This window comes from Archocentrus centrarchus, chromosome 6, assembly GCF_007364275.1.
Source record: "Archocentrus centrarchus isolate MPI-CPG fArcCen1 chromosome 6, fArcCen1, whole genome shotgun sequence".
Taxonomy (NCBI): Eukaryota; Metazoa; Chordata; class Actinopteri; order Cichliformes; family Cichlidae; genus Archocentrus; species Archocentrus centrarchus.
Genome location: NC_044351.1, coordinates 1,057,920 through 1,076,822, shown reverse-complemented (window position 1 = coordinate 1,076,822; position 18,903 = coordinate 1,057,920). Strand labels below are relative to the sequence as shown.

The window sequence follows — 18,903 nt, the reverse complement described above, 5'->3', positions numbered from 1 at the left end:
TTGGTGAAATGAAACGTGCGCAGCGTGTCGCAGAGCTCTCAGTCACGCCCGTATTTCCAGTGCAGGGAGCAGCTGTGATGTCAGAGCGCTCAGACTGACCCTGAACACAGAGACTTCCTCAACATGCACCCGATGGGAGTCTGGCATTGATTGGAGATGGATGTTATAGTGCTGATAACTTCACTGCAGAGGAGAAAAGAAGAATATCTGATCCACCGTTATGTTACTGTTCTGTCCTCTGATACAGGAACTAAAATCCAGCTGAGTGCACAGTACTGGAGGACAGGGGCATGTTTGACTCTGGGCACGACCTGCTGCAGGTCTGAAACCGTGCTGACCTTTGAGGAAACGTAAAGGCAGAGGTGTTAGCATGCACATAAGCTATCATTCCAGCCTGCTCTATACCACCACCCTCTCTGGGATCATAAACTTCTTCATGGTGGAGCTGCAGCTTCTTCTGCAGTTGGACCAGAGTCTTCCAGCGAGTTAACAAGCAGCAGCAAATGTCACCAAGTTTTTAAGGACAAAGATGTGATTTTTGCTCTGTGACTGTTCAGCTGTAATCCTGCAGATTCAGAGGTCATTTCTTCAATTTTCCCTTTGGTTCATTAGGGAGCAGAACCATTAAGTGTAGGCTTTAAGTCTCTCAGACCTTTCATTAAGATTAGAGTGTGCACAGAATAAGAAGCAAGTGGATTTTATCCTTAATAAAGCAAAATAGATATTTATGCTCTGTAGTTTGTCTTCTTGGACTGTTTAGTCTAATAAGGTCCTTTTTTGCTCATTTCCAGCTTCATGTTTGTCTTATTGAACTTCTGAAGGCTGCAAACACAGATGCATGAGATTAAGTTTTAGTGTTGTGAGGCTAGCTGGTGAGCTAACTGGCTTGCTCCTCTCTTACAGATGATTGGAAATCCTGCCACAGAACTCAGTGTTGATTTCTTTCCAAGCATGTCCCTTAATCAAATCATAACAGTGAGATTGATCTGTAATAAATGCTGGTGTGACTGAGCCCTGAGGTAGCTGAACATTAAGCTGAAGGCCCAGTTCCTACACCAAAGCAGCCAGCATTATTCAGTGGAAGTGGGTTAGAAAATCTGCTCCTCCCTAGCCCCGCTCTGAAGCTGCTGCTTTCCTTGATATTGGATCCAATATCACTTCAGTTCTGTGTGATTAGTTCAGGCCTGTCACTGTAACAAGCACTACTTCATGCTACTTTATTATTCCTCTGGCTTCTGTTTTCTTAGAGTTATTCATCCTGTAACTTTGGGAAAATCCCCACAAACATTCCATGAAAGCACCTGGAATGCTTGGGAATTGTGTCTCTGTACTTTCTGCACGGTAACAGGAGCTACATGAGAGAACAGGACCTAACCCCGGGCACGTTAGCGCCCGTTAGCTGCTGTGCGCTCTTGTTAGTGCTGAGCTGGCTCCTGTCACCTTCTTCCCTTCATCACTGCCACACAACAGTTTCTTTGAACTCCTATAACGGGAACTGTGAACCGCTTATTTTCTCCAGAGAGCTGAAAACTGCTAATTAATGACAGCAGGTGAATTGATTCACCTCAGATATCTTCACAAATATTCCAGTTTTAGGGGGAAATGAATGAAGAGGCGTGGGAGCTTTTTAGAAATGTTGCAGGAATGAAAGTGAAACAGAGCAGGCGTGTTTCTAATAGCTCCTGGTTTTGATCCTAATCATCCAGCTGATTAAGAAGATGCTAATTACAAGTTCATGTTTCCATCTGATAAAGGCAAGAGCATCCCAAAGATTGCTGCTGTATTTCGATGTGGAGACACACAGGTGTGACTGCACGTGGAGGTACTGGATTGGAGGGGTGTAGGAGCTGGGTGGGAATCGTGACAGGATATCTTACAGAGCAGCCTTATCATTTGGTAAACAGACCTTTATTTTTCCCCCTGATGTTTAGGATCTAATAAAGCCAAACTCAGCTCTGCACTTTTCTTTCCTGCTGTGTAAGAAGCTGAAAATTGGCTGCAAACATTTGATCCTGCTGAAAAACGTGTCCCCAGAAGACCAGCTGGTTTCCACACTGACTGCAGGTCTTTGACCTTGTGGACGTCCCCCACAGTTCAGTGAGGCAGAGGCAGAGCTGCAGATGTCCCGTGGAGGTTGATGGTGTAGATAATGTTATTAATAGGAGCTGACAGCTGTGGCAGTCTGGATTAATGTATTTACAGGACACTGACTCCACACATTTACATTCTCCTGCAGCTGATTTACACTTTCTGAGCTTCGTGAAGTGTCGTTTCCTTACAGCCTCAGAGGGGTTTAAAGTCTGGGGATTAGAGGTTCTTGCCTTCAAAACAGGAGTAAAAATATGCCGTCTCATATTTTTATAACAGAAAACTGCTGGGCAGAAACTGAAGCTCCTAAAGTCAGTGACTGTGTGGAAGCTGAACTGTAACCACATGCTGTTTGTGACAGTTTAAGATCGTTAGAGGAAGCTCGTCCAGCTTAACTCACCTGTAGACGTCTCTGTTTGTCAGGCACAGCTTCAGTTTTCTGCACGATGCAAAGGCTGTTTTAATGTTTCCTATCATCTATAATTTGCTATAATAATTACTGTTTAATTGTTACACTCGTTATCTCACTCTTTACCTGTTCTGTCTTGCAGCCCAACGACACAGACGTAAGTAAACACCGAGTCTAATAAAGATGTTTCATTCATTTATTATTTTTCATAAAAATGTTTCCTCTCCGCCCGCTCACTTTCTTTCTCTCCCTCCCAGTGCTCGAACATCGAAGGCGTGTGTCCTCTCAGCTGTGAGAGTGTCGTAAGTGCTCATCACCAAAAATCAAGCTTTGTATTAGAAATTCCTGAAGAGACACATTTCTTCCTGCTTCTTCCTGTTCAGGATCTGAACTGTTTCCTGGTCGACAACAACGGCTTCATCCTGCTGTCCAAAGAGAGGAGTGAGGTGAGATGCCGTCACACCTTACCATGATACCTTTGAGCACTTCACCCCAGAATCAAATCTCTGGATTCTTCCTGGGGCCTGCTGGGATATTTATCCATGGAGACATTTTGGTGTGAGCTGCCTGGTTCTGCAGATATCAGCCACAGAGGGCTGATGCATGTGTGAACCTCAGCAGCAGAAACCATGACCCAGACACTCAAACAAATCCACAAACCTTCTTACGGGGAGCTTCGTGTATGGAGCTGTTTTCTGTCTGCATCGTGCACATTTACACAACTGTTGCCATGGATACATGGACGCTTTCTTTCGCACACTGATGCAGTTTGTAGGTTTGCATCAGTACTGCAGATTACTGATAATTGATAGAAATGTATTAACTTTTTTTGCAGTTGCCACAAACATTTGCTTCATCCTGCTCTGCTGGCCTGAGTCTTCATCAGGGGACTGGGACATTTCCCGGTGGCCTAAGAGTGACTTTGGCCCGCTGTGGATTTAAGCAGTGACTTTATAAAAGCAGGAATGAGTTTACAAACCTCTGAGGATGCAGCGGGCGCGACTCTGTCACCCTCTCCTATAGACTGCATGCTTTCACTCAGATGTATGCACCTCTGTCTGTCTCGGGCAGGCCCACAGTCTCAGTGCTACCTGCTTCTCTACACGTAGCATTAGATAAACGGTCTGTAATGAACGGTCAAAGGAAAGGTGGAGAACAGAGAGAGGGGTGCAGCTAAATTCTGAAGTGTCAGTCAGAGACCTGAGGGGTGTTCTACAGAGTGAGATTAATGGTAGTGAGTTTTCAGTGTGGCTCTTTTGTTACCTGGTAGCTCAGCATGGGGCACATAATCTGGCTTGGATCAGTCTGTGTGCCCACTGTCACTGGAATTTATATGTATTCATATTCCTTATAGAACTCTATCATCATTTCCTCTGATAGCGTCTCTGATCGGAGTAGGCGGCACTCACAGGGAGCATTTTGTGCAGACGGAGAGTCATACGGTATAATGCATGAAACGTCCCCTTTTATTTAAGCACACACAGAGCCTGAAGCAGAAAGAAAGTTCATAACCATCATCTTGTAGAGACTGGGACTCTGGGATGGAGTCAAATTCTCAGCCTGAATTATTGTTCCAGTCCCTGCCTGTGCTGCATGAAATACAGAGATGTGCACTAAAGCACATCTCTGCTCTAAAATGACTGTGGCTTCAGAGCATCGCAGACAACATTTCACCCAAGATTTCATTCTCATTTTATCAGGATGTGAAACAAGTACAAACAGCTAATGAATCAAATGCTTTTGCTATAAATCTGTTGTGTGTTTGGTGATGTTATTCTGGCACATTTAAGAGGCTCTGAAATAATTCCCATTAAACGAATTGGATCTTGGCCTGTTTGGTTTAACCTGGTTGGAGTCAGGAAGTTGGGTTTTTTGATAAAAAAAAAAAGTGATGAATTTGGTGCCAGAGTGGTGGCCGTGTCATCCATCTGTCAGACCTGCAGTCAGAGTCAGGAGGTCATTTCTCAGTTTTGTGGCAGCTCTCTGGACCATTTAATATAAACAACATCTGGAAGGCTCGCAGGATTTGAGGACAGTTTGGGTCCTAATCTGTGTGTGTGTGTGTGTGTGTGTGTGTGTGTGTGTGAGAGAGAGAGAGAGAGACGCGCCTGCCTCCTTCGTCTGACCGGCTGTGAAGGAGGATGGATTTGACCCCGACAGGCTGAGTTCACATCAATGTTTGGGTTGTGGCTTTAAGTCAGTCACATGTCCTCTCAGAGAAAAACCCTGCAGGTAGTTTCCCTGCAAGCAAAGATTGCCCTGAGGCATGTTCTTTGCTTTTTCTCCATCCTAAACCTTTAAAACTCAAAGGGGCGCAGACCTCCACCGAGGCCAGTGTTCTTGGATCAAGCCTTTTTGATTGTACCATCAGTGTGGACATGCATCATCAGACTTGCATAATAGGAACAGGAACCCACTGATAACACTTCTTCTTCCACAGGACCAAAAACCTTATAAAAAAGTAGAAAAAATGAGCTTTAAAGCTCACTCTGTAAATGTTCCTCCTCATGAATCACGGGTTGTTACTTGGAAGCAGAACTTTGTGTTTCTCAAATGAGAATGACTGAAATCTTTGGCTTGTGTGATTAATTCAATTCATTTCAATTTTATTTATATAGCACCAAATCACAACAAACAGTTACTTCAAGGTGCTTTATAATGTAACGTAAAGACCCTACAATAATGGTACCCTGATTATGTTGCAGATGTGTGTGTTTTCAGGGTGACCTTAAGGAGAAAGGATTCATTTTTTGAATGTTGACTGTAATCAAAACCCTTCTAGAAGCAAGTCTTGCCAACCATCAAGACGCAGTCATTTTAAAGCCCCTGTCTAAATCAGTGGAGAAAGGCCCTTATGTATGGAATTACCTGTCAAGCCTGATTAAAAAACCTGCTTTAAAGGTTTGGGGACTTTGACCAAAATAAGGTTTAAAAAGCTTTTTTTTAAAAGTTTAAAAGCTTCTTTTGCAGAGAGTTATGGCTTCATTAACGGTACAATCCAGGGTCCTGAATCCAATCAATGTCTCTACTAATCCCACCAGAAAAATTAACAATCACTTTGCTAATTTATGTTCAGCATACAGATCTTAAATATGATCAATCAGTCTTTATTAGTTGGCTATGTACCACAGGCCTTCAAGGTGGCTGTAATTAAACCTCTGCTTAAAAAGCCATCACTTGACCCAGCTGTCTTAGCTAATTATAGGCCAATCTCCAACCTTCCTTTTCTCTCAAAGATTCTTGAAAGAGTAGTTGTAAAACAGCTAACTGATCATCTGCAGAGGAATGGTTTATTTGAAGAGTTTCAGTCAGGTTTCAGAATTCATCACAGTACAGAAACAGCATTAGTGAAGGTTAGAAATGATCTTCTTACAGCCTCTGACAGTGGACTCATCTCTGTTCTTGTCCTGTTGGACCTCAGTGCAGCTTTGTTACTGTTGATCATAACATTTTATTACACAGATTAGAGCATACTATAGGTATTAAAGGTACTGCACTGCAGTGGTTTGAATCATATTTATCTCATAGACTCCAATTTGTTCATGTAAATGGGGAGTCTTCTTCACACACTAAGGTTAATTATGGAGTTCCACAGGGTTCTGTGCTAGGACCAGTTTTATTTACATTATACATGCTTCCCTTAGGCAGTATTATTAGAAAGCACTGCATCAATTTTCATTGTTATGCAGATGATACTCAGCTTTACCTATCAATGAAGCCAGATGACACACATCAATTAGTTAAACTGCAGGAATGTCTTAAAGACATTAAGGCCTGGATGACCTCTAATTTCCTGCTTCTAAATTCAGATCAAACTGAAGTTCTTGTACTCGGCCCCACAAATCTTAGAAACATGGTGTCTAACCAGATACTTACTCTGGATGGCATTACTTTGGCCTCCAGTAACACTGTGAGAAATCTAGGAGTCATTTTTGACCAGGATATGTCCTTCAATGCACATATTAAACAAATATGTAGGACCGCATTTTTGCATTTGTGCAATATTTCTAAAATTAGAAACATCCTTTCTCAGAGTGATGCTGAAAAGCTCATTCATGCATTTATTACTTCTAGGCTGGACTATTGTAATTCATTATTATCAGGCTGTCCTAAAAGCTCCCTGAAAAGCCTTCAGCTGATCCAAAATGCTGCAACTAGAGTACTGACAGGGACTAGAAAGAGAGAGCATATTTCTCCCATATTGGCTTCTCTTCATTGGCTCCCTGTTAAATCTAGAATAGAATTTAAAATTCTTCTCCTCACATACAAGGTCTTGAATAATCAGGCCTCATCTTATCTCAAAGACCTCATAGTACCATATCACCCCAACAGAGCACTTCGCTCTCAGACTGCTGGCTTACTTGTGGTTCCTAGGATACTTAAGAGTAGAATGGGAGGCAGAGCCTTCAGCTTTCAGGCCCCTCTTCTGTGGAACCAGCTCCCAGCTTGGATTCAGGAGACAGACACCCTCTCTATTTTTAAGATTAGGCTTAAAACTTTCCTTTATGATAAAGCTTATAGTTAGGGCTGGATCAGGTGACCCTGAACCATCCCTTAGTTATGCTGCTATAGGCCTAGGCTGCTGGGGGGTTCACATGATGCACTGTTTCATTTCATTCACCTTATTTACTTTGTTTATACTCCACTCTGTATTTAATCATTAGTTATTATTAATCTCTGTCTCTCCCCCCTCAGCAGATGACCCCCCCTCCCTGAGCCTGGTTCTGCTGGAGGTTTCTTCCTGTTAAAGGGAGTTTTTCCTTCCCACTGTCACCAAGTGCTGCTCATAGGGGGTCGTTTGGACTGTTGGGTTTTCTCTGTATTATTGTAGGGTCTTTACCCACAATACAAAGCGCCTTGAGGCGACTGTTCTGATTTGGCGCTATATAAATAAGGTTGAACTGAATTGAATTATCACAAATAAATTGCATCTAACTGTCAGAGTCTGAGCTGATAGCAGACTAATCCCCATTCAATTGTTTAAATACTCTCAGTTCATTTCTGTAAATGTTTCTTTCTGCATAAAACAGTGGGTTCCATTTATTTTCTACTTATGTGGTTTAATTTAAAACTTGTTTGGAACATGAATATAGAATTATTTTTCATAAATATCTATTGGTGGGTTTTTCCCATCAGTGTTTTGTCTTGGTACTGATGGGCTTCCATCCCGCTCATATGTCACTGTAAAATGATGCGTCATCCTGTGAAGAAATGTGAGGACTGTGAGTCTGCTGTCCATCTGACAGCTGCTTGTTAACTCTGGATTAACCCAGCCTGTTAAGAGCCACATTACTGAGGATTAATCCTGAGCCCACCGAGCCTCCGTACATACACACACTCAATGTATACCATCACCCCGAGCTAAGCAGCCGCACCCACATCTGCCCCTCTGCTTAAATGTTAATTTGTGTTTCAGCTTTTTAACCTGTCTTTAATGCAGCTATACGTTAGCAGGCCTGATGTTTGTGTTAGTTGTCTCTGATGTTGTCTTAGTGACCTCAGACCAGCTCTGCAGAGTCCGGATGAACCTTGTTATGTATGCTGACCTTCTAGCTGCCAAAAGGACCTTGAGTTTGAGTTAGAGCTGCCTAAACCTTCTCTGTATGTGCAGTAAGAGGAACACTTTAGGGTTAGCCTTAATGCCATGGCTTGGAGGAAAAAAAAGATCTGTATTTTTGTCTGTACTCCAAACTAGACTCAGCCACCGGAGACCTGCCTTTAGAAACACCACTGCTCAGATTAGTCAGGTTCAATAATTTAAACTGAACTTGCTCAGAAATTCAAGTCATAAATTTCACTAAATATTTCTACATTAAAAGAAAAAGGTTAATCAGCATATAAACTGAAAGGTTACACTTGAAGTACCTGCAAATCTCTGCTGCAAGAAATGGCCAAATTCAGTGTGACGGATAATCTGTGCGTGCTGAAATCTGCACAGATTTAACAAATGTTAAGATGGCGCCGGTGAGGTCAGCAGCCGTCGTACCTGCTCCTACGCTTTGTTTGTATATATTAGGTTTAGCTCTAATTTTGGACTTTATAATTCCGCCTGCTCTGTGTCATATCACGTATGACAGACAGACTCTTTTTAATATCAGAATACAGCACTCTGGCTGTATTCTGCAGAATACAGCACTCTGGCTGTATTCTGACACCTTTTTCTCCCGACCCGACTTGGCCTCGGGAGATACTGCGTTTCCAGTGGGCCAGCTCAAACAAAGGACGGACCAGGTCATGGAAAAGGCCCCGAGGGAAAAGAGCCGGCGTAAGAGAGAGGCTGAGGCGCAGAGCGCACCAAACGCCACTGCCGAGCATCCTGTTGGCTAATGTCCAGTCACTGGATAACAAGCTGGACGAACTCAGGGCCAGGATACAGTTTCAGAGGGACATAAGGGACTGCAACATCATCTGTCTCACGGAGACATGGCTGACTCCCCTCATACCGGACCACGCCGTACAGCCGTCGGAGTTCTTCAGTGTTCATCGCACGGACAGAACGAGTGAGTCTGGAAAATCAAGAGGAGGAGGTGTGTGCCTAATGATTAATAACAACTGGTGTGACAGTAGGAATGTTGTCCTTCTGAAACAATCATGTTCGCCTAACCTGGAGCTCCTAACCCTGAAATGCCGTCCCCACTACCTGCCCCGCGAGTTCACTTCGGTCATCTTCAGCGCCGTCTATATTCCACCTCAGGCGGACACAAACACTGCACTATCCGAGCTACATGAGGCTATTTCCACCTATCAGGCTAACCAGCGTGATGCGGCTCTCATCGTAGCCGGGGACTTTAACAGTGCAAACTTGAAAAAGCTGATACCGGAGTTGATTCAACACATCGACTGCCCCACCAGAGGAGAGAGGACCCTAGACCACTGCTACTCTGCATTCAAAGATGGCTACAAAGCAAAGCCTCTTCCGCCTTTTGGGAAGTCTGACCACACCTCTGTACTTCTCATGCCGAAATACAAACAACGGCTCAGGCAGGAACCCCCTGCTGTGAGAGAAGTGACACGGTGGTCTGATCAAACAGAGGCCGCTCTGCAGGGTGCGTTGGATTCAACCGACTGGGACATGTTTCGCAGCAGCGCGGGCGGAGACATCGAGGAGTTTACGGAAACTGTTGTGGGATTTATTGGGAAAGTTGTTGAAGACACTTCACTTAGGAGGACCATCAGGACTTTTCCCAACCAGAAGCCGTGGGTGGATAAATCTGTCCGCGACGCCCTGAGGTCCCGCACCGTTGCCTACAACTCCGGCCTCGCCTCTGGGAACATGGAGGACTACAAGGTTGCATCATACAACGTCCGCAGAGCGGTGAAAGAGGCTAAACATCGCTACGGCCGCAGACTGGAACAGCAACTACAACAGTCTGACTCCAGGGGACTGTGGCAGGGACTACGCACCATCACGGACTACAAAGCACCACACACACACCCGGTGAGTGCCGACGCTTCTCTGGCTGATGAACTCAACATCTTCTTTGCGCGCTTTGAGTCGGGAAGCCGACAGCCCGCTGCGCTCCCGGCCGGAGGGGCGGAGACACTCACTGTGACGGAGCGCGACGTGAGGAGGGCGTTTAGACGTGTAAACACCAGGAAAGCGGCTGGACCAGACGGTATTAGTGGACGTGTCCTTAAGACCTGCGCTGACCAGCTGGCACCTGTGTTTACACTGATATTCAACCTCTCACTGAAACTGTGTGTGATTCCCACCTGCTTTAAAAAGTCCATCATAGTCCCTGTCCCAAAGAAACCACACCCCAGCAGCCCCAATGACTTCAGGCCCATAGCGCTCACCTCTGTGGTGATGAAGTGTTTTGAGAGACTCATCAAGACATTCATCACCTCCTCACTGCCCACCACCCTCGACCCACTACAGTTTGCATACCGGCCAGACAGATCCACAGATGATGCCATATCCTTCCTCCTCCACAAGACCCTTTCACACATAGACACTGGTAAGGGGAACTATGTGAGAGTGCTGTTTGTAGATTACAGCTCAGCATTCAACACCATAGTTCCCTCCAGGCTGGTCTCTAAGCTGCTGGACCTGGGCCTGGGCCCATCCCTGTGCAGGTGGGTTCACAGCTTCCTGACCAGCAGACCACAGGTGGTACGAGTGGGTCACCTCACCTCATCCTCCCTCACCCTCAACACTGGATCCCCCCAAGGCTGTGTGCTCAGCCCTCTGCTGTACTCACTGTACACCCATGACTGCGAGGCCACGTCAGAGTCCAACGTCATCATCAAGTTTGCTGACGACACTGCTGTTGTGGGACTAATCTCTCACAATGAGGAGACAGCCTACAGGAGAGAGGTCTCCCGCCTGGAGAACTGGTGCCAGGAGAACCACCTCCTGCTCAACGTCAGCAAAACGAAGGAACTGATTGTGGACTTCAGCAGGAAGCAGCAGAGGGACTACCATCCACTTGTCATCAGTGGTGCTGAGGTGGAAAGAGTGGACACTTTCAAATACCTGGGAGTGACCATCTCACAGGACCTGTCCTGGACTCATCACATAAACATCACTGTGAAGAAGGCCAGACAGCGTCTCTACCTCCTCAGGCGGCTGAGAGACTTCAAGCTCCCACTCAAGGTGCTCAGGAACTTTTACACCTGCACCATCGAGAGCATCATGCGTGGGAGCATCACCACCTGGATGGGAAACTGCACCAAGCAGGACTTCATGGCCCTAAAAAGGGTGGTTCGTTCAGCTGAACGGACCATCAGAACCACCCTCCCCAACCTGCAGGACATTTACACCAAGCAGTGCAGGCTGAGGGCCATGAAGATCCTAAAACAGCCCAGCCACCCCGGACACTCTCTCTTCTCCCTGCTCCCATCAGGCCGGCGTTACCGCTGCCTGAGGACTAAGACTGAAAGGTTGAAGAAGAGTTTTTACCCACAAGCCATCCATCTGCTCAACTCTGAGCCCTAACTGGACCATTATTGCACAGTGTAAATATTATAATTTATAAAAGTGTGTATAGTGTATAGTATATAGAGTATAGTGTATAGTGTGAATTACTTTTTTTTATTTTTATTCTTCTTATTTATATGTGTGTGTATATATGGTTGCAGGTACAAAATACATTTCACTGTGCATTGTACTGTGTATAACTGTGCATGTGACAAATAAACACTATCTTAATCTTAATCTTAATCTTAATCTTAATCATTCTGTAGGTGAGGGTTTGCTAGCTGGAAGCTTCTGGTTTCTACTTGAGTTCTAATGACCAATCATGTTTGAGCAGTCTTTAGTTGCATATCTGGGCATTTTTTTAGTTGCTTTATATGTATTTATTATATTTATCTGCATACATAAATGATCTCCGGGGGGACGAGAAACCGGAAGTCTTGACCCGTATACCTGCTGCCTGGGGTGGATGTACCACCGAGAGACCACATTGGTTACTGAAGCCTCGTAATGAAGCCTCGAGCTGATTTGTCTTTGTGATCTTGGTGTTTTGTCCACAGATAGAGGCGGAGAGCTGAAGCCTGTTATCTTATAGCCTTTCTGCAGCCAGAGAAGTCGCCCCCTGCTGGTCATTACAGAGAACGTACATTTAAGGCACTTCCTCCTTGGCTGCACTTTCCACAGCTATAAAACTACGTTCCTCCTTTATGCTATCTTTATAAAGCCAGTATGAAGGAGGTTTGACTCCAACAAATACATTAAAACACCAAAGTCACACAAAGTTAGTGATTCTTTCTCAGCTTTTTGTTTATAGAAGAAAGCTTCGACTGTTGCCACACATGCATTTTTAAAATGCAGTAAAGTATACCTTCAAAGTTGAAGTTATTGATGGTTATTGATGCTTCATGCTGCAGGAGAACTTTGAGAGCAAAATGAAGGTGCAAAGTGAGTGTGAGGGTGGAGGACTGCAGTCAGCCAAGCTTTACTGTCTAGTTCTGTGGAAATGGATATATATGACGTTTATATTCATGGCCCAGCCCTCAGACTGAATGATGGAGAAACTGTCTTATGATATATATTAATTTGTGGGTGTGGCTAGGCTATTAGGCCATTTATGTATGCATAATTACATCATCCTATTTGTATCTAGTACCCTGTGTATGTATTTGTATTATAGAGTACATTTACTGTATACCTGTCCAGGGAGTGCAGATGGAAACTGGGTAGCAGCTGAATCTGGTAAAGCATCTGTTCTCTTATGAGACTGATAATGAGATCAGAAGCTTTCAGGTGTAACTGTGGTAAATCCAGCGCTCTCGATGTTTTGGTTCAACTGGTGAAATATCTGAGGAGTAGCAGTGAGACATTTGCTCCTCAGTTAAAACTAGTTGTTCTCGTGTGGCTTTGTTCAACTCTGATTAACAGGAGATACATCATCTACATGCAGCAGCAAAATATTGTGTAACCCTAAAGCCAGAATCAGCTCATTCTTCATTATTTGCATGCCTCCTGCATTCCCAGTGGTCTTACTAAGCAGATATTATGATGAAGCACTTCCTCGATGTTTTGCTGAGCTCTGGGATTTGCAGGAAGTTTGTGGAAACGCCCTGAATCCTCCCCGATGCTGAAGCCGTGGTGGTGTGAAGGTGCAGCCTGTAGTGCGTTGCAGGGCATGGTAAATATTTAATCAGCAGAAAAATTAAGTCAGTGCTGACTATAAGAAATGGGTCAGCGAGAGAAGGTGTAGCGAGCAGGGTGACAAAGCAAAACAGAAGGCTTGTTTTGGGCGGTGCTGGCTGTGTGCAGACGTGCGAGTGATCAATGATCCTGTCTGAGAACCTGCTGTGAGGCCAGTGTTCAACCTCAGGGCAGGTTAGACTGAAAAATCCAACCCATGAAATTAACTGCAGCCTGCTAGCAACCCTGGAAGCCTCATTACTGGAATCTACTTACAATTAAAACAGTAGAAATAGTTTTTTGTTTTGACTGAATGAAACCATTACACTGTACATACTTTGATACAGAGTTAAACTTTAATGCTCTGCCAAAGACTTCAGGACTCCAAAACAGGTCCTGGATATTTGCAGACTAGCATTAGGTCCTTGAACTCCAGAAAGGGATGAGGCGGTGCTTCCCTGGAATAGTCCTGTTTTTACAGGCCTTCACAGTCTGGATTAGACTGAAATCCAGGATTTTATATCAACGCCTGTTGTTACACTGTGGCAGCTTTTGGCTGGTTCCTGAGTTTCCTCCCTTGGACCATGTTTGGAAGCTTTTCATCCATCCATTTTCTTCCAAATATCCCCATCACAGTGTTGTTGTGTTGTTAAACTTTGTTGCTCTGAGACTGAGCAGACTGGAGACTACACTGCCTCGCTGCACCACCTTTGGTTAAAGTGACGTTAACACAAGAGTACAGTTCAGCCCTGTTTCAACAAAATTCACCTGGAAAACATGAAAAAGAAAAACGTTTCCCCATGCAGTTGCTATGAAAAGACAGCTATCCACAGAGTCCTAAACTGTGGTGTAATGCTGTAAAGTGAGACATTGTATCATGGGAGTCTGTGGGGACTGACTCAGCCTCCAGTGGACATTAGAGGAACTGCAGGTTCCTGTAGGTCTCTGCTTGGTTTTGCTCAGCTGTTTGTTTAGTTTTGTGTTTCTTGACATACTTCCTGCTACTGCAAAATGACCCCCTTGGTTCACATACAGCCGTCCACCATGAAGCATTTCCCTCACATCCTTGATGTTCCATTAGCTGCTAATGATAATTTGATCATTTGTTTTTGGTTCTTCTGGTTTGGCTTCATTCTTCAGCCCCAGAGGTTTCCTTTTGGCATCCATAATCAGCGTTAACCTTTTAGAAGTGGGAGCTTCTGGAGGAAACCACTGCAAGCATGCAGGGAACATGCAGACTTCTCACAGGGTTCACACTGAGGACCCCCTGGCTGTGAGTGGTAACCACTGAGCAGTCGAGCTATTGCTCGTATTATGAAACTTGCTTCGTGTTAATGCCATATTTGCAGCTTTTTTTGCACACGTGGAGGAGGACTGAAGAACTCACAGATTTGCAGTCTTTGTGGTTGGACAACTCTAAAATCTGACAAACATTTCACTTTGCTGTGAATTGAAGTTCCTGCTTGTTTTGTTGAGACGATGAGTTCTGCTGATCAGACTGTTAATGTTAAATGTAAAAAGCCTGTTTGGGTTGAAGCCTTTCAGAGACAGTAAGGAGACTTGAACCTGCCTGGCTGCCTTTGCTGCTGTGTGCCAGCCCAGCCCCTGGCACTCATATTGCTTTTATGTTTATTTCAATGTGTTTACCCTCTGCTATAACTGCTGCTGTTAGGAAAACAGAGGGTCAAGTTTCATGTGTAAGCAGATCCAACTGCTAACACTCAGCAAGCCGTGAATCCTCCGAGGCTGCTGGGAGAATCCGTCCAGACAGAGATGAAGTGTGGGCAGAGAGCAGCTTGTAAACGTGAACAGAGCCGCTGAGACAAAACGCTCTGAATAATTCAGACACTCTGGTCCTGCTGCTGAGGCCGGAGAGAGCCGACTCACTGCAGACTCTCAGCCTGAACACAGCAATGATTTTAAATCTCTCTGAAACCATCCGTGACTTTATCCAAACCTGCTGACTGATCGTGTTGTATTAACATATCTTAGAATAGAGGAGAATTCCAGCAGACAGTATTTCTCCACAGACTGAGTAAAGTGAGTAAAGTAAATTACCGTCATGGTAATTTACTTTGAGCCTTTGGGTGCATTTTTAAGGAGGTGCATGCAGCAACCCTAGATTAGCAGGTAAATGGTTACTGGTCTGCATTTATGTGGAGCACATGATTATGACCCATAATTTTGTTTTATTGCAGTAGCACCCTCTTGTGACCATAGTAATCATAACAGGGATAAATGAGGAGGTTGGGGTGGATGGATGAGTCTGCATGATATTACTTCAAGACAAGGCTGTTATTTCCTCACTTCCTGTTTCAAACCAATGCAGCTCTTTGAGATTCATGATCATTAATCATAATGGAATACTATTTTTCACACAAAAATGAGAGTTTCATTCTGTGAAATACAAATTAAAAAATTACAAAATAATCAAAACAGCATTTTGACAAAGTGTGAAGGATGATTCAGTCGTCTCATGGCCCGAGGAAAGAACCAGCTCTGAAGTCTGGTGATAAAGCAGGAGGCTGCCGCATGGCAGCAGCATGAGCTGTAGTGGACGTTATCTTTTAGCATCCTCTGGGCTCTGCAGACACCTCACCTCACAGGTAACACTGATGCTCAGCAGAGGAGCCGGTTTAATCACCTGCTCCAGGGCCATCCAGTTTTACCCATCCATCCATCCATCCATCAGTCAGTCCATCCATCCATCCATCCATCAGTCAGTCCATCCATCCATCCATCCATCCATCAGTCAGTCCATCCACCCATCCATCCACCCATCCGTCAGTCCATCCATCCACCCATCCGTCAGTCCATCCATCCATCCATCAGTCAGTCCATCCCATCCATCCACCCATCTATCCGTCAGTCAGTCAGTCAGTCCATCCATCCATCAGTCAGTCCATCTCATCCATCCATCCATCCGTCAGTCAGTCCATCCATCCATCCATCAGTCCATCCATCCATCCATCCATCAGTCAGTCCATCTCATCCATCCATCCATCCGTCAGTCAGTCCATCCATCCATCCGTCAGTCCATCCATCCATCCATCCATCCATCAGTCAGTCCATCTCATCCATCCATCCATCCATCAGTCAGTCCATCCATCCATCCATCAGTCCATCCATCCATCCATCCATCAGTCAGTCCATCCATCCATCCATCCATCCATCCATCCATCAGTCAGTCCATCCCATCCATCCATGTATCCAATTCAGGGTTGTGGGGGGGCTGGAGCCTATCCCAGTTTGTTCTTACAACTCTGTAAAAGTTATCAAGTACTCAGCACTGTGACGTTTATGTTGTTAAATTCTAATAACAGAAAGCCTGCTGGCTTTATGTTGTCTTTCACAGATCGGTCGCTTCTTTGGCGAGATAGACGGGTCCATCATGGCGTCGCTGATCAAGATGGGAATGTTTAAAAAGTACGACTAACATTTTCCACTAATTTCTTTTGATTGTAAAACAATATTTTGATAACTATGAAGAACAGAAGCAGCTCTCTTCCTGTCAGAGTTTAACCTGAGCATTTGTCTTCAGAGTGTCACTGTTCGACTACCAGGCGATGTGTAAGACCGGCCACCATCACGCCAGCAGCGCTCGACCTCTGCTCAGCGTGAGTCTCATCATTGTTCTTCACCACATTTAGCTTCTGATGACAGCAGAGGTTTACCTCTTATGTAGATTACCTATTAAATATTTCTTAAATACCAAGGCACAGGTAACATCCAAAGATTAAAGTAATCTCATGACGACTTTTATGATTTATTCTTCATAAAGTATTAATTCCATGTTTTCCCGTTTCCCCTCGTGCAGCCGTTCTACGGCATCGTGGCTTTGATAAGATGGTTCTTCTCCAACGCTCTGATGTAAGTATTAAAAAGAGTAACATGATTAAAACATCCTGCAGTGAAGAGATCTCCCAAATAAAAGTAAAAATATTTTAGTTATATATCAAAAGTATTAAAAAAAGAAAATACACTATAATATATTTATACACTATATTACTGGCTCATTACTGAATGCAGTTTCAGACGGGCTGCATCAGGGCTCAGGATAATGAAGGATTATTGATCACGCAGAGTCCAGGGATAAAATATGGAGCTGGAAATGGGCAGAACATGTACAGTGAATATGCAGGGTTACTTAATCTGTCACAAGAAAGAAGACCATATATTTTGTATATGTAAAATATAACTAATGTAATGTAAATGGATTGGAATTAAATAATACACACTAGTTCCCACTTGAATGTGGTGGTGCAGAGGTATAAAGTAGAATCAAGTAAACACTCAAGTAAAGTGCAAATACTTCAGCTTTCCATCACTTAAAGGTACAGAGGAAAGCTGTATTCCCCTAGGACAGTAAAATATAGAAGTAGTTGCATCAGTGATTATTAATATTGTTCTTTGTTCATTGAACCAACAAACACACTGCAGGCTCAGGTCTGCAGGTCTGCCTTAATGTGCAGTGAGACTTCTGTCTGTTTCATCCCTTAAGGGTGTGAAATCCAACCTGTGGATAATGAGTCAGTGTGCTGTGGGTCATATTTTTAATATGCATAAATCATATGAACAGCACCCCCCCGGCTGGACTAGATCACTGAACCAAAAGACTTTTACTGACTGAAACATGCAGAGTTCATTTTTGCTTTGTGACTCCATCACTTCAGTGTTTCCCCATCGCTGCTGCTGTCAGGAGCTTTTATTGCCTTTAACCAGGTGTCTTTGTGTGTCTGTCAGGTTCCTGCTGGACTTTAACCTCTGTGGTCTCTGGCACTCTGATTATTTTGTGGATGGTAAGATGATCATCGCACTGACCTCTGTTCTGTGTTTCACTGCAAAATCAAATAGAGGTTGATGTGCAGTCACAAAGTTCTCTGAGGTGCACTTCATCGCCTTCACATTTGGCCAGTTTTAGTTTCCCAGGAAGTAAAATCTGATGAGGAGAGCAGGCGGAGGACTCTAGAGGCCATTAGTGAAACTGCACTCTTTAGCATTTCCACAGTGGCTTCATCTTCAGCTCCACAGGTTGATGCTTGCTCAGAATAGTTCAGTAGAGATCTGCATAGAGTGTCTGAGTCTGGTGGAATTAACAAGGCACAATGGCAGTCCATCGGGCTGAGACACTGTGGGTCATGGTGATGATCCTCCACTGAACAAGCTGGGTCATACTGACACGGTCCACTGTGAGATCCAAATAGACATGAACAGGACTTCCGGGAGCAATCTGAAAAAAGCTCCTTCCAGGGAGACTGTCAGTGAGGGGAGCTCAGCCAAAGATCAGCCTCAGTCTTAGAGACAGGGTGAAGAACCCACTCATTCAGGAGGAGCTCAGAGTAGAGCCACTGCTCCTGCACATCCAAAGGAGTCAGTTCAGATGGTTCAGCTGTGACCAGGATTTTCCTCCTAGATTATTTCTCTTGGCTGACTCGGGAACAGCTTAGCATCCACATGGAGGAGCTAGAGAAGGTGGCCGGGGAGAGTGAGGCAAAAACAGTAGAAATTGGATGGATTGATAAGTTTTTGATCATTTTTATAGGCTGAATTGTGTAACTTGCATCTCATATTAGTTAATGGAGAAGTGTTTGTATTTGGCAGCATGCTGCAGCTGTCTGCACTCAGTCTGCTCATTACCGGGATCGAGTTAAATATGTTGATGTCAATTAAAGAACTTCAAGCTCCTCCCAGGATGAACCCTCAAAACTCTGGAGATCCTTTTAACTTTCCATTATTATATCAGTGTTAATGAGCGCAGACCTGTGGAGGTGTCGTCTCTGCAGAAGCTCAAACATCAGCACATCTAAATTAT

The 18,903-nt window shown here is 44.4% G+C and overlaps 1 protein-coding gene across 4 annotated transcripts in view; it reads left to right on the top strand.

Moving 5' to 3' along the window:
• Positions 1 to 18,903, top strand: part of LOC115781206 (voltage-dependent calcium channel subunit alpha-2/delta-4-like) — a 93,142-nt gene that overhangs the window by 70,091 nt on the left and 4,148 nt on the right. For all 4 annotated transcript variants that reach the window (XM_030730727.1, XM_030730725.1, XM_030730726.1 and 1 more), the window contains 7 exons: positions 2,640 to 2,654; positions 2,755 to 2,799; positions 2,881 to 2,943; positions 16,447 to 16,517; positions 16,633 to 16,708; positions 16,909 to 16,961; positions 17,835 to 17,890. In XM_030730727.1, coding sequence (XP_030586587.1) covers positions 2,640 to 2,654; positions 2,755 to 2,799; positions 2,881 to 2,943; positions 16,447 to 16,517; positions 16,633 to 16,708; positions 16,909 to 16,961; positions 17,835 to 17,890 — 379 coding nt within the window. The remainder of the gene's footprint in view (positions 1 to 2,639; positions 2,655 to 2,754; positions 2,800 to 2,880; positions 2,944 to 16,446; positions 16,518 to 16,632; positions 16,709 to 16,908; positions 16,962 to 17,834; positions 17,891 to 18,903) is intronic.